Genomic DNA, 15,973 nt, shown 5'->3' with positions numbered 1-15,973 from the left:
GACCAGGAAACTACTCACTAGGCCTCAGACCCATAGTAGGATTATCTCTTTTAGAGTTCACAGCAAGTTGTTTGGGGTTTGACTTTGTTTTTTTCCAATTTTTTTCTCATCTTTTGTAGCAGCAGAGCCATTTTTCCCATCTGTGTTTTACTTCAAAGTCCACGATTTGAAAAAAAGAAGTAGAAATGGAACCATTGTGATTCACAAGGTGGTGCCAAAAAATCAGAACCTGTGGCACTGCCAATCCCAAACCTTCAGGGACCCACTGTTTCAAAACCACCAGCTTCAGGCATTATTTCCAGGAGACCGTGGTTAGGATGTGCAGGAAGAAGGTTGCGTATTAACTGATGAGTACCTACTGGCACAGGCAAGGTTATGGGAGGTTTGATTTGGAGTGAATCCTTACTTTTTTTTTTTAATTGAGATATTAACATCACATATATGTTATATATAACATATAGCATTATATTGTTTTAGGTGTACAACATAATGATTTTATATTTGTATATATTGTAAAATGATCACCACAATATGTCTAGTTAAGATTCATCACCACACCGAGTTATAATTCTTTTAACTTCATGATGAGAAATTTTAAGGCTTACTCTCTTAGCAACTTCCAAAAATAGAATATTATTAACCATAGTCACCATGCTGTACATAGCACCCCCAGGACTGACTTAGCTTGTAACTGGAAGTTTGTACCTCCTGACCCACTTCCATGGTCACCCACCCATCCCCCACCCCTGGTAACAACCAGACTTCTCTCTGGATCTGCAAGCTCAGGTTTTTTTCATTTTGCTTTGTTTTAGATTCCACATATAAGTTAGTCATATTGTATGACCTTCTTTTTTTTAACTTTTTATTTTGTATTGGGAAGTGAAAGTGAAAATCACTCAGTTGTGTCCAACTCTTTGCGACCCCATGGACTATACAGTCCATGGAATTCTCCAGGCCAGAATACTGGAGTGGGTAGCCTTTCCCTTCTCCAGGGGATCTTCCCAACCCAGGGATCAAACCCAGGTCTCCCGCATTGCAGGCAGATTCTTTACCAGCTGAGCCACAAGGGAAGCCCTTTGTATTGGGGATATAGACAATTAACAATGTTGTGATAATTTCAGGTGTATAGCGAAGGAGCTCAGCCATGCATATACATGTAGCCACTGTCCCCCAAACTCCCCTCCCATCCAGGCTGCCACATAACCCTGGGCAGAGTTCCATGTGCTGTACAATAAGTGTGTGACCTTCATTCTCATGGCTGAATAATATTACACTGTACATACATACACCACATTTATCCATTCATCCGTAGATAGACATTTAGGTTGCTTCCATGTCTTGGCTACTGTAAATAACGTTGCAGTGGATGTGAGATCATAGATATTTCACAAGAATTTTTGTTTCTTTCAAATAAATATCTCAAAGTGGACCTGCTGGATCATATGGTAGTTGTAACTATTTGAAGAACCTTTATATTGTTTTCCATAGTGGCTGCACCAATTTATATTCTAATAATGCACAAGAGTCCCCTTTAGTCCACATGAACACTTGTTATCTGTCTTTTTTATACTAGCCATTCCAACAAGTGTGAGGCAACATATTGTGGTAGTTGTTTATATTTCCCCAACAATTAGTGATGCTGAACACCTTTTCATGTACATGTTGGACATCTTATGAATTCTTTGGGAAACTGTTTATTCAAATTTCCTGCCCATTTTTAAATCAGATTGTTTGGGTTTTTGCTATTGAGATGTATGCGTTCTTTGTATATTTTAGATATTAACCCCTTATCAAATATATGATTTACAAATATTTTCTCCCATTTCAGTAACCTACTTTTTCATTGCCTTTTCATTGTGTTGATGATTTCCTTTGCTGCCCAGAAGCTTTTCAGCGTGATGTGGTCTCATTTATTTTTTGTTTCTTGTGCTCTTGGTGTCGAATCCAGAGAATCATCACCGAGATGATGTCAAGGAGATCACCACCTTTGTGCTCGTCTAGGGGTTTTACGTTTCAGGTTTTATGTTCGAGTCCTTAATCCATTTTGAGTTAATTTTTGTGTATGGTGTAAGACAGTGGTGCAGTTGCATACCTTTGTATGCCCACTCTTCTTAGCACCATTTGTCAAAGAGACTGTCCTTTCCCCATTTTATATTGGTGGTTCCTCTTTTGGAAATTCATTGACCACATGTACATGAGTTTATTTCTGGACTTTCCGTTTAGTTCTGAAAGGTTGTTGCTGAACCACAAAAGGACGCCGAGATTCTTGGCCTCCAGAGGAGAAGAATTCAATCCAGGGCCAGAGACGAGGCTTGATCGCTCAGAGCTTTTGTGTAATAAAGTTTTATTAAAATATAAAGGAGATAGAGATAGCTTCTGACATAGACATCAGAAGGGGGCAGAAAGAATACCCGCCTGCTAGTTTTTAGCTGGATGTTATATAGTCACTAGCAGTCTGTCAATGAAAGAAAGGAATGTCTTAAAACTCAGAGAGTGGCACCAGGCCCCTCACCCATAAGATGTATTTTTTTTTTTTTTAAACTTTACATAACTGTATTAGATTTGCCAAATATCAAAATGAATCCTCCACAGGTATACATGTGTTCCCCATCCTGAACCCTCCTCCCTCCTCCCTCCCCATTCCATCCCTCTGGGTCGTCCCAGTGCACCAGCCCCAAGCATGCAGTATCGTGCATCGAACCTGGACTGGCAACTCATTTCATACATGATATTTTACATGTTTCAATGCCATTCTCCCAAATCTTCCCACCCTCTCCCTCTCCCACAGAGTCCATAAGACTGTTCTATACATCAGTGTCTCTTTTGCTGTCTCGTACACAGGGTTATTGTTACCTTCTTTCTAAATTCCATATATATGCGTTAGTATACTGTATTGGTGTTTTTCTTTCTGGCTTACTTCACTCTGTATAATAGGCTCCAGTTTCATCCACCTCATTAGAACTCATTCAAATGTATTCTTTTTAATGGCTGAATAATACTCCATTGTGTATATGTACCACAGCTTTCTTATCCATTCATCTGCTGATGGACATCTAGGTTGCTTCCATGTCCTGGCTATTATAAACAGTGCTGCGATGAACATTGGGGTACTCGTGTCTCTTTCCCTTCTGGTTTTCTCAGTGTGTATGCCCAGCAGTGGGATTGCTGGATCATAAGGCATGTCTATTTCCAGTTTTTTAAGGAATCTCCACACTGTTCTCCATAGTGGCTGTACTAGTTTGCATTCCCACCAACAGTGTAAGAGGGTTCCCTTTTCTCCACACCCTCTCCAGCATTTATTACTTGTAGACTTTTGGATTGCAGCCATTCTGACTGGTGTGAAATGGTACCTCATAGTGGTTTTGATTTGCATTTCTCTGATAATGAGTGATGTTGAGCATCTTTTCATGTGTTTGTTAGCCATCTGTATGTCTTCTTTGGAGAAATGTCTATTTAGTTCTTTATTTTTGCGATAATCTTGGCACCAGAGGAGTCATCCCGGGCTGTAAAATGATTGACTTGAGTCTTGTAGAAAGGCAGATTACCATACAAATAGTTTCATTTACATAGATTAGGGGAACAGTGTTTGAATATAACATACTGGTTTGTCAAGTCAGTTCTGAGCCATTAGGTGGAACTGACTTGAAGACAGAGACTGGGGTAAATTCGTGGTACATTAGCATAGCTTAAGACAAACATTTCCATATGAAAAATGCATTGGTTAACTCAAGATTTGAGAAAAGGTAAATTCAGGTGAAACCAGGTGTCATTATGACAACACAGTATTTTAAGAGCCACCAGGGAAGCCCCCTAAATTTGTATAGAGAAGGGGAAAAAAAATATCCCCAGTTTGTTTCCTCCTGCCGCTTAAGAGAGAAAAAAGTCTGACACTTGCAGCCTATTTCCTCCGTTTGGAGACCGCTGGCCTTCCTGCCTGTTACCCTCTCAGTTCCATTTATTGATGTGTCTGTTTTTATGCCAATATCTTACTATGTTGATTACTATGGTTTTGTAATACAGTTTCAAATCAGGAAGAGCGATGGCTCCAGCCTTTTCTTCCTCAAGATTGCTTTGGCTATTCACAGTCCTTTATGGTATCACATAAATTCGATGACTACTCGATTTCTGTGGAAAATGCCATTGAGATTGCATTGTATCTGTAGATGACTTTGGGTGGTATGGACATTTTAACAATATTAATTCTTCCAGTCCCTGAGCACTGAACATCTTTCTATTTATTTTTGTCTTCTTCAGTTTCTTTCATCAGTGGCTTGCAGTTTTGAGTGTACAGGTGTTTTACCTCCTTAATTATTTTTTTCTAGGTATTTTATTCTTTTTGATGAAGTGTAAATGGGATTGTTTTCTTATTTCTCTTTATTTTTAAATGAATTTTTATTGGCATATAGTTGACTTACAATGTTCTGTTAGTTTCTGCTGTACAGCAGCGTGAGTCAGTTATAGATATATCTACTCTTTTTTGGATTCTGTTCCCATATAGGTCATTACAGAGTATTGTGTAGAATTCTCCATGCTGTACAATAGATTCTTATCAGTTATCTATTTCATGTATGCTGCTGCTAAGTCGCTTCAGTCATGTCCGATTCTATGCGACCCCCATAGACAGCAGCCCACCAGGCTTCCCCGTCCCTGGGATTCTCCAGGCAAGAACACTGGAGTGGGTTGCCATTTCCTTCTCCAATGCATGAAAGTGAAAAGTGGAAGTGAAGTCGCTCAGTCATGTCTGACTCTAGCAACCCCATGGACTGCAGCCTACCAGGCTCCTCCTTCCGTGGGATTTTCCAGGCAAGAGTACTGGAGTGGGGTGCCATTGCCTTTTCTGATTTCATGTATAGTAGTGTTTATATGTCAGTCCCAACCTCTCATCTTATTCCTCCCCTTCTTTATTTCTCTGATAGAAATTATTAGTGTATAGAAATGAAACTGATTTTTTTTTGCTTTTTTTATTGACGTATAGTTGAATATAGTTTACGGTGTTATGTTAGTTTCTGGTGTACAGCAAAGTATTTATATATATATTCTTTTTCAGATTCTTGTCCCATGTAGGTTATTACAAAAGACTGAGTATAGCCCCCTATGCTATCCAGTAGGTCCTTGTTGTTTATTTTATATATAGTAATGTGTTTATGTTACTCTCTAACTCCTAATTTATGCCTCCCTCCACTTTTCCCCTTTGGTAACATGTCTGTGACTCTATTTCTGTTTTGTCAAAAAGTTCATTTGTATTATTTCGTTGCTCCTACATATGAATGATATCATATGATATTTGGCTTTCTCTGATTTACTTCACTTTGTGTGATAATCTCTAGGTCCATCAGTGTTGCTGCAAATGGCATTGTTTCATCTCTTTCTGGCTGAGTGGTGGTGTATTGCAGTATTTGCGTGCCACGTCTATTGATGGACATTTAGGTTGCTTCGTGTCTTGGCTATTGTGAGCAGTGCTGCAGTGAACATTGGGGTGCAGATGTCTTTTGAAGTATGGTTTTCTCTGGATATATGCCCAGGAGTGGGATTGCAATATCATATGGTAACTCTATTTCTAGTTTTTTATCGAACTACCATACTGTTCTCCATAATAGCTATACCAATTTACATTCCCACTGGCAGTGTATGAGGGTTCCCTTTTCTCCAAACCATCTCTAGCATTTATTATTTGTAGACTTTTTGATGATGGCCATTCTGACCAGTGTGATGTGATACATTGTGGTTTTGATTTGCACTTCTCTAATATTTAGTAATGTTGGGCATCTTTTCATGTGCCTGTTGGCCATTTGTGTATCTTTTATGAAGAAATATCTGTTTAGATCTTGTTTTTGGAGTGTGATTGCTTCACAATGTTGTGTTGGTTTCTGCTGTACAATGAATTGAATCATCTATACATACATATGTATCCCCTCCCTCCTGAGCCTCTCTCCCGCCCACCCCCAACCCACCCCACTAAGTCACAGATCTCCGGGCTGAGCTCCTTGTGCCGACAGTAACTTCCCACTAGCTATCTGTTTTACACGTTGTAGTGTATATATGTCAGCTGCTCTCCCAGTTCATCCCACCCTCCTCTAATCCCCATGTCCACCTGTTTTCTACATCTGCATCTCTATTCCTGCCCTGCATATAGGTTCATCTGTACCATTTTGCTAGATTCTATATATATGCATTATTATGTGATATTTTTCTCTTTCTGACTTATTCACTCTGTATGACAGACTCTGGGTCCATCCACATCACTACAGATGACCCAATTTTGTTCTTTTGTATGGCTGAGTAATAGTTCATTGAATATATGTACCACATATTCTTTACCCCTTCATCTGTCAACGGGCATCTAGGTTGCTCCATGTCCTGGCTACTGTAAATACTGCTGCAATGAATATTGGGGTACATGCATTAACCTCAAACTCCTAATTTGTCCCCACCCCCCTTTCCCCTTTGGTAACCATTAGTTTGTTTCCTGTGTCTGCAGATCTGTTTCTATTATATATTTGTTTCATATATATGTTTTATAATCTTAATTCAAAAAGACACATTCAATTTCTTTTTCTTTCCTGATTGCTGTGACTAGGACTTCCAGAACTATGTTGAATGAAAGTGGTGAGAGTGGACTTCCCTTATCTTGTTCTGATCTTAGAGGAAATGCTTTCAGCTTTTCACTGTTGAATATGATATTAGCTGTGGGTTTGTGACACATGCTTTTGTAATATTGAGGTTGGTTCCCTCTATGCCCACTTTCTAGAAAGCTTTTATCATAAATGGATACTGAATTTTGTCAGAAGCTTCAAATCTATTGGGATGACCATATGGTTTTTTCCCTCAATTTGTTAATATAGTGTATCAGCTGACTTGCAAATATTAAAAAATCCTTGCATCCCTGAAATAAATCCCACTTTATCATAGTATATGATCTTTTTAAGGTATTGTTGGATTTGGTTTGCTAATATTTTCTTAAGAATTTTTTGTGTCTATGCTCATCAGTGATCTGATCTGCGATTTTCTTTTTTGTGATATCTTTGTCTGGTTTTGGTATTGCGTTGATAGTGGCTTCACAAAATGAGTTTGCAAGTGCTCCTTCCTCTGCAAGTTTTTAGAATCGTTTCAGAAGGGTATGTGTTAGTTCTTCTCTAAACGTTTGATGGAATTCTCCTACGAAGCCATCTGGTCCTGGACTTTTGTTTGTTGGGAGTTTTTTAAAAAACCTTGTTTTTGGCTGCATGGGTTTTCTCTGGTTGTAGAGAGTGGGAGCTACTCTTCATTGCAATGTGCAAGCTTCTCATTGCAGTGGCTTCTCTTGTCACAGAGCACAGGTTCTAGGCATATGGACTTCAGTAGTTGTGGTGCATGGGTTTAGTCAGCAGAATGTGGGATCTTAGTTCCCTGATCAGGGATCAAACCCATGTCACCTGCATTGGGAAGCAGATTCTTAACCATTGAGCATCAGGCAAGTCCCTACTGGGAGTCTTTTAATCACAGATAGAAGTTAAGCATTTATAACTGGTATGCTCACATCATCTATTTCTTCCGTGTTCAATCTTGGAAGGTTGTCCTCTCTAAGCTTTTGTCCATCTCTTCTAGGCTGTCCGTTTATTGGCACACAGCTACCTATAGTGGTCTCTTATGGTGTTCTGTATTTCTGCAGTGTTGGTTTTAAGTTCTCCTTTTACATTTCTGATTTTATTGATTTAGGCCCTCTCCCTTTTTTTCTTGATGAGTTTTCCTCAAGGTTTATCAATTTTGTTTATCTTTTCAAAGACCAGCTTTTAGCTTCATTGATCTTTTGTATTTTCTTTTTTTGTTGTTGTTCTTCTGCTCTTTGATTTTTTTTCCTTCTGTTAAACTTGGATTTTGTTTGTTCTTCTTTCTCTAGTTGCTTTAGGTATAAAGTTAGGTTGTTTGAGGTTTTTCTTGTTTCCTGAGGTAGGCTTGTATTGCTATAAACGTCCCTATAAAAGCAAAATTGCTTTTGCTGCATCTCAGAGGTTTTGGATAGTCATGCTTTCATTTTCATTTGTCTTTAAGCATTTTTTATTTCCTTTCTGATTTCTTTAGTGATCCATTGGTTGATTGTTTAGCCTTCATGTATTTGTGGGGTTTTTTGCAGTTTCGCCTTACAGTTGGTTTCTAATCTCACTGTGTTGTGGTCAGAAAAGATGCTTGATATGATTTCAGTTTTCTTACATTTACCAAAGCTTGCTTTGTGGCCCAGCATGTGATCTATCCTGGAGAATGTTCCATGTGCACTTGAGAAGAATGTGTGGTGTTCTGCTTTTGGATGGAACTCTCTATAGGTATGAATTAGGTCTGTCTAGTCTAAATGTGTCATTTAAGGCCTGTGTTTCCCTATTTTCTGTCTGGATGATCTGTCCATTGATGTAAGTGGAGTAATGCAACTGATGTTTATAATTTTATGTCTAGCAACTTCATTGAATTTGTTAGTTCTGACAGTTTTTCAGTGGAAACTTTAGATTTTTCTGTATATATCATCTCATTGCAAGTAGTGACGGTTCTACTTCTTTGTGCTGTGTATACCTTTTGGGGCTTCCCTGGTGGCTCAGTTGGTAAAGAATCTCCTGCAATGCAGGAGACCTGGGTTCGATCCCTGGGTCAGGAAGATCCCCTGGAGAAGGAAATGGCAACCCACTCCAGGACTCTTGTCTGGAGAATCCCATGGACAGAGGAGCTGGGAAGGCTGCAGTCCATGAGATCGCCAAGAGTTGGACAGACTATGCGGCTTTCACTTTCACTTTTTTTCATACCTTTTTTCTTTCTTTCTTAGTTGCTCAGGCTGGGACTTCCAATACTATGTTGAATATAAGTGGCTAGAGCGGACGTCCTTGTTTTGTTTCCAATTTTAAAGGAAAAGCTTTCCGCTTTTCACTACTAAGTATAATGTTAGTTGTGGGTTTGCCATATGTGGCCTTTGTTATGTTGAGGAATGTTCCCTCTACACGCACTTTGTTGAGGGTTTTTATCATAAATAGATGGTTGAATTTTGTCAAATTCTTTTTCTGCATTTATTGAGCTGATTATTTGATTTTGATCCTTTGTTAATGTGGTATATCACACTGATTGATCCACTTGATCATGCTGTCTGATCCTTTTAATGTACTGTTGAATTAGGTTTGCTAATATTTTATTAAGAATGTTTGCATCTGTTTTCATCAGGGATATTGGCCTGTAATTTTCATTTTTTATGGTATTCCTGTTTTTCAGTATCAGGGTGATGCGGGCCTTGTAAAAAGAGCTTGGAAGTGTTCGTTCCTATTCTACTTTTGGAAGAGTTTGAGAAGGATTATTATGAAGTCTTCTTTAAATGTTTGGTAGAAAAAAAGTAAAACGAATTTTTTTGGTAGAATTCATTTATGAAGCCATCTGGTCCTAGACTTCTATTTGTTGGGAAGTTTTTGATAACTGATTCAATACCCTTAAAGGCACCCCTCGTTTTGTTGTACTTTGCTCTGTTGTGCTTCACAGATATTATATTGTTTACAAATTGAAGGTTTGTGGCAGCCCTGTGTTGAGCAAGTCTATTGGTGCCATTTTTCCAGCAGTTGCTCACTTCATGCCTGTGTGTCACATTTTGGTGATTCTAACAATATTCAGACTTTTTCACTTTTGTATTTGTTATGGTGATCAGTGATGTTTGACGTTATTACTGCAAAAATTGACTCCCTGTAGGCTCAAGTGACAGCATTTTTTTTGGCAATAAAGTATTTTTAGGGTACATACATTGCTTTTTAGACAAAATGCTATTGACACTTAATGGAGTATTTAATAAACATAACTTTTATATGCACTGGGAAACTAGAAAAGTGACTCACTTTACTGAGGTGATCTGGAACTGAACCTGCATTCTCTCTGAGGTATATCTATATAGATAGATAAGACAGATGAAATGAATAAGTGGAGAAGCTATAGGTGTAACAGGTATTAAGAATTCTATGTACTGTTTTTATTTTTGTGATTTATGTTGTTTGGAATTACTCCAAGATAAAACGCAAGGAATCCCAGTCAAGTTCACACATGGTACAGGCTGTGGAAGGCATTCCGCAAACCTTCTGTCTCTCCCCCTTCTCTCCTGCCCAGCGTGGAGACTGTGAATGATGGGCAGTTTCACAGCGTGGAGCTAGTGATGCTAAACCAGACCCTGAACCTGGTGGTGGACAAAGGAGCCCCCAAAAGCCTGGGGAAGCTCCAGAAGCAGCCAGCAGTGAGCATCAACAGCCCCCTCTACCTTGGAGGTAAACCCCATCTCCTCCCACCTGTCCCTTGTACTCTGGTACCCACACCCAGGCCCACTGGTGGGGCTCACAGCTCTCATCTCAGCACCCACTGTCAAAGCCAATCAAGGGAGGCTTCCTGCAGGAAGTGATGGCCAAGCTGCTTCCTAAAGGGTGAACAGTTAGCCAGGTCATGGGGAAGAGAAGAGAAAAGGAGAGAGGGCAGGGCTCCTTCTGAGAAACTACAAGTTGTTCAGGGGCTGGGAGAAGGTGAAGATGAAATGGGGAGGGAGGAGATGCAGACAGGGTGCAGGCCCTCCAATATGGAGGCTCACCTCGGCTCTGCCACCTCCTCTGATGCTTTGAGGCTCAGCTGATGTGTATGGAGGAGCATGTTTAAAATTAAGGGCATTCAAAGGCCAAAGAGAGAAGAAGCGACCAGCCTGGCAGAGCCTGGGCCTGAAGCACAGCCTTGTGCTCGTAGTTCTCAAAGGGTTATGTACAAAAAAACCCAAAAAGGACCAGAGTAGGCTGTTCAACACTGAGATTCCCAAGGCTTGTCCCCAAGAGTCCACCTCCGAGGGCTGGGATGTGGGCGTGCAGGGTGGGCAGGGCGAGTCTTCAGGTTGCCGTCTGGTGCCCCTCCTGCAGGCATCCCCACCTCCACCGGCCTCTCAGCCTTGCGCCAGGGCATGGACCGGCAGCTGGGAGGTTTCCACGGCTGCATCCATGAGGTGCGCATCAACAATGAGCTCCAGGACTTCAAGGCCCTCCCCCCACAGGCCCTGGGTGTCTCGCCGGGCTGCAAGTCCTGCAGCGTGTGCAGGCACGGTCTGTGCCGAGCCGTGGAGAAGGACAGCGTGGTGTGTGAGTGCCACCCGGGCTGGACCGGCCCGCTGTGTGACCAGGAGGCCCGCAACCCCTGCCTTGGCCACAGGTCTGTGTTCTGTGCCCTCCCCGCTCCCCCGTCACCCCCGCCCCAGCAGGAAGTGAGCACAGATGGAAGCTGGAAGGACTGCAGTCAGACTGTAGGCAGGACCTGTGGGGGTGCTGCTCAGAAGGTCAGGCACTTACACAAAGAGCAGGTTTTGCTCAGAAGGGACGTCAGTGTGCAAGGGCCTGGCTGAAAAGTGCTTGTCAGATGACCGTCAGAGCCTGCCTAGAGTTGCAGCAGCCCCCACGTGCCTCTGAGCCAAGTGGAATGGGGCACCAGTGCACACATGCCATGGCAGGTGGGTGCATTTCAGCCCCAACTCAGCTCCCCTCTCAGCAGTGCCCCCCCATGCAGGCACCAGGGGTGTATAGCCAGACAGAGATGAATCATGGCATAGCTCTGGCATTCATTATGCATTCAAATACTGAGGGTCTATGATGTGTCGGACCTTGTACCAAACCTAAGACGCCCAGCGTCCTCAGTGTTCAGAGATCTGAATCAACCGAAACCAACACTGGAGCCATGCCTGGTAACTGGCGTGGCTGAGCAAGCTGGGACATGATATTGTGAATCGGAAGCGAAGGACAGCTGGAAGGGGGCAGGGTCTCCTGGGTCGCTCTGAAGTGTGTGTGCATGTTTGACTCTACAGTGAATATGTCCACAATGAACCCTGGCTCTGAACGTCATCCCAGGAGGGAGAATGCTGCAGCATGATTAAGAACCCAGCTGTGGCATCACTTTGTCCTCTGTGAGGTGTAGATAAGACTGTCTACTACGCAGGTATACAGAGGAGAGGCGATGGTAGAAAATAAGACTGATGTTGGGGGTCAAGTATGTGCTCTAATGCCTGACACAGGGCAGGTGGTAGCTGGTGGTGGTGTAGTAATAGTCATGTTAACAGTTAAGACGGCAGAACAGTTGGACTGGTTGGAGACTGCTTAGGTTTCTCTGAGCAGTGACTTGCCACCAAGACTGGTGGGCTCTGATGTCTGGGTATGAAACAGCCAATAAGCCAGCCTTGTTGCACTCACAGCTGACAGTGGTCTTTGGGTGATACTCACGAGCTCCAGCTGATTGATACTGGGCCACTGGGCTGGCAGAGGACGGACCATGTGATGGAGCAGGCCTAGGATCCCGCGGCTCCAAGACCCCTGGTCCGAGCCCAGGAGTGGCTGGGGTGGACAGAGGAAGCCTGCAGCTGCTCTGCCTCCTGGTTCCCCTCTCACCCTTCCTCTGCCCCCAGCTGCATCCAGGGGAAGTGTGTGGCATCCGGAACCTCCTACGTGTGCAGATGCACCGAAGGCTATGGAGGGGCCTTGTGCGACCAAAAGAATGACTCCAGCAGCGCCTGCTCAACCTTCAAATGTCACCAGGGACAGTGCCACATCTCAGACCGAGGGGAGCCCTACTGCCTGTGCCAGCCTGGCTTTAGTGGGGAGCACTGTGAAGAAGGTGAGTCCACTGTGCGCAGGGGAGGGGGCCCTCAGAGGGATGCAGGGGTCAGAGTCAGACTCCACCTTCATCCCGTGGCCTGAGTTCCAGGTCCAGCTGTGCTACTTAGAGGCTGTGCGACCCTCATTGAGTCACCTACTGAGCCTCAAGTTCCTTCACTTTGAATATGGGAGCAACGCTGTACCTTCCTGTATGAGCTATCCATTGCTGCATAATAAATTAGCACCAGAACATAGCAGTTCAGAACTGCACTAAACATGCTCTATCCCACATGGTTCCTGTAGGTCAAAGATTCAGAAACAGCTTGGCAACCTTGAGAGACCCAAACTGAAACTATCTAGCGAACAGCCAGGACTAGGTGAGCTGTCTGGGCACCCTTTCTCCCCTCTGCCCTCCCTTCATCCTGCTGCAGCTGCCAGCCCTCGAGCTGCCAGCGTGGCCCTCTAAGCAGCGCCACTGGCTCACCAGGGAGCTTATTAGCAAAGCAGACACCCGGGTCCTGCCCAGCCCTTTCGAAGCAGAACCTGCATCTTAACAAGAGCCCGTGCTGACTCTTACACACACTGACATTTCAGCTGTTGCTCTGCAGTCTCCTTCCAATCCTCCTGCCGTTATTGGGTCAACAGAAGACAGCTCCTTGGTCTGATCCCATTTTGAAAACATCAAATTACTTACCTCCCTTAGTGGCCCCTTTAGTGCGTTAATCAAAAAAGCAAAGTTGAAATTATGTTACAGTTGAAATGGTTCTGTCTCCTCTTGGAGGCTTTTCTCTGGCACAGAACCTGAGTCTTTGTTTCCCTCCCTGTCACCAGAATCCCAGGCAGTTCACCCCCCATCACTAGAGGACTCTTTCACATTTTATACCTTGTTAAAATACCATTCTTAACTAACTTTGTTAAATAATGTATTTTGAAATAATTTCAGATCTACCAGAAAAGTTGCCAGAACAATACAAACAGCACTCCTGTTCCCTTCAACTCGACGGCCCAGCGTGCGGGGTTTGCGTTCCACCCCTCCCCACATCACACACACCTGTGATCATGAGTCTCTTTTCTATCCTTTTAACAATCTCATAATTTTGAAAAACTACATCAAGCTTAACAAAATTCACATGACATCACATTAACCACCTAAAGCTTTAAAATGCACTCACAATCCCTCTGATGCTCATAAGAGCCCATGAAGAAGCGGGAAGGACCAGGAAATGAGTCACTATTTTCCAGACAAGGAAACTGAGGGTCAGGGATGGCAAGGGACTGGTCCAAGGCTGAGAGGCCAAAGATCCCATGTGGCCAAGGTCCATTACTCCCTTTTTCACTGCCTTGCTCCACATGCTCTCCCGGTGGACTGAGGACAGTAGCAGGGTCAAGGTGAGAAGCTGGGTCAGGAACCAGAGGATTAAGCAGATCCACAGGGTTCCCACCTCTCATTTCTACAACTTGTACAAAAGCTCACACACATACCTTTGGCTCATTGACTCCTCTTCCTCTTTCACAACTCAACTCCAGCATCACTTCCCAGAAAGACAATATCTGGCCCCTAGGCTAGTCAGGCTCCTTTACTATGTATTTTGTGTAAACCTGTCCTGTTTCTTCACCTCAGTTTATCATTACAAATATATGTATTTAAATGACTATATAGTGTCTAGACCCTACACCAATGGAGACAGGCTACTGTGAATAGTGAGGACTGGGGCAAACTGGATGTCTCCTGTCCTGTCTAAAGCTCTCAGCTTCAGCCCATCACTGCCATGCAGGGATGCAGGCTTGGCTTCCCAGACCCCTTGGTTTTCAAAGAAACCAGATATCCCAACGTTTAGATGAAATATTCAGGGTTTTTTTTTTATGTTGGCATTTAATTTGGTTGTTAATCACCTGTGGTGCAATCAACATATGCGTGGGATGGGGTGTGAGATGGGGTTGAGCCCTCGGTCCACCAACTTGCCACATTTACTTTGGTCTTTAAGTTCCCTGAAGGAAGGGACCAAGCCTGATCTTGTCACTTTTATATCCTCAGGGCTTAGTTTTAAACTGGGCGCTAGTGGTAAAGAATCTGCCTGCCACTGCAGGAAGCGTCTGATCCCCGGGTCAGAAAGATCCCCTGGAGGAGGGTAGGGCAACCCCCTCCATATTCCTGCCTGGAGAATCCTATGGACAGAGGAGCCTGGAAGGCTACAGTCCATGGGGTTGCAAAGAGTTGGACACGACTGAGCAACTGAGCACGCACGCACACACAGAGCCTGGCACAGAAAAGGCACTAAACTTTCATGAAATAGATGTGTTAATGGAGAGGTTCCTAACCCCTGCGCCATGGACAGGGTGTTTTGTGGCATGTTAGGAACCAGGCACAGCAGGAGGTGAGCAGCAGGCAAAACCAAAACCATCTCCCCACCTACCCCATCCATAGAAAAATTGTCCTCCATGAAACTGGTCCCTAGTGCCAAAAAGGTTGGGGACCTCTGGGATAATGGGTGGACAGATGGACGGAAGGAGGAGAGAATGTGTAAGTATGGTCCTCAGACTACAAGTGTTTTGGAGCAGCCTGCCCTGGCCCGCCACCTGTACCACCAATGCCCTGTCCTTGCCTCTTGTGCCCTCTGCAGAAACGCCTTGCCTCGGAGAGGTGGTCCGAGAGGTGATCCGCCGCCAGAAGGGTTATGCATCATGTGCCACGGCCTCCAAGATACCTGTCATGGAGTGTCGTGGGGGCTGCGGGCCCCAGTGCTGCCAGCCCACCCGCAGCAAGCGGCGGAAGTACGTCTTTCAGTGCACAGACGGCTCCTCATTCGTGGAAGAGCTGGAGAGACACTTAGAGTGCGCCTGCCGCCCGTGTTCCTAAGGCCCCTGCACCCACTCTGCCTCCTGGGCTCCGGCCGGGCGGATGGGGACGGCCACCGGTCTCCCGCCGGCGAGGCCTGGAGTGAAGAAGTGGGAACCGGAGAGGAAGCAAAAGAAGAAAAGAATATTAAGTATATTGTAAAATAAACAAAAAATAGAACTTATTTTTATTATGGAAAGTGACTATTTTCATCTTTTATTATATAAATACATCACACCGTCTGAGTATATGTACCGTATAGGGAGTTCTTTTTACCAGAGTTTTTGTTCCATGTTGTGTAATTGTCATGTTTTTATAAACAGCTGTTAAAAGTTTTAAGGGAAAAAAAGAACTAATAAAAATGTTTTAAAACAAAAGGATGAACACAAAGAAGTGACAGCCTGACTGAGGCAGAAGGAGGAGGCTTAAATGTTTAGGTAACACTATTGTGTCAGCAGAAAGGAGGACCTGCTTACGGAGCTCAGGAAACGGAATGAGAAGAGGAAGACAGTAAAGGAAGAGATTTTCCTTTGTTTCTTCT

General features: G+C 43.6%; 1 protein-coding gene across 2 annotated transcripts in view; it reads left to right on the top strand.

Moving 5' to 3' along the window:
* The window catches only part of SLIT3 (slit guidance ligand 3), a 729,759-nt gene extending 714,128 nt beyond the window's left edge, over positions 1–15,631 (top strand). The window contains exons 33-37 of one of the 2 annotated variants that reach the window (XM_044932474.2): positions 10,096–10,250; positions 10,881–11,166; positions 12,407–12,615; positions 12,900–12,973; positions 15,218–15,342. In XM_044932474.2, coding sequence (XP_044788409.2) covers positions 10,096–10,250; positions 10,881–11,166; positions 12,407–12,615; positions 12,900–12,946 — 697 coding nt within the window. In that variant the 3' untranslated portion in view covers positions 12,947–12,973; positions 15,218–15,342. Of the gene's footprint in view, positions 1–10,095; positions 10,251–10,880; positions 11,167–12,406; positions 12,616–12,899; positions 12,974–15,217 lie in introns of both variants that reach the window. The other variant, XM_044932473.2, reaches the window with a different exon arrangement.
* Positions 15,632–15,973: the final 342 nt, after the last annotated feature.

The sequence above is a fragment of the Bubalus bubalis genome, chromosome 19 (genome assembly GCF_019923935.1).
Source record: "Bubalus bubalis isolate 160015118507 breed Murrah chromosome 19, NDDB_SH_1, whole genome shotgun sequence".
NCBI classification, from domain to species: domain Eukaryota; kingdom Metazoa; phylum Chordata; class Mammalia; order Artiodactyla; family Bovidae; genus Bubalus; species Bubalus bubalis.
The sequence above is the reverse complement of the archived record's forward strand: the minus strand, read 5'-3'. Positions and strand labels throughout refer to the sequence as shown.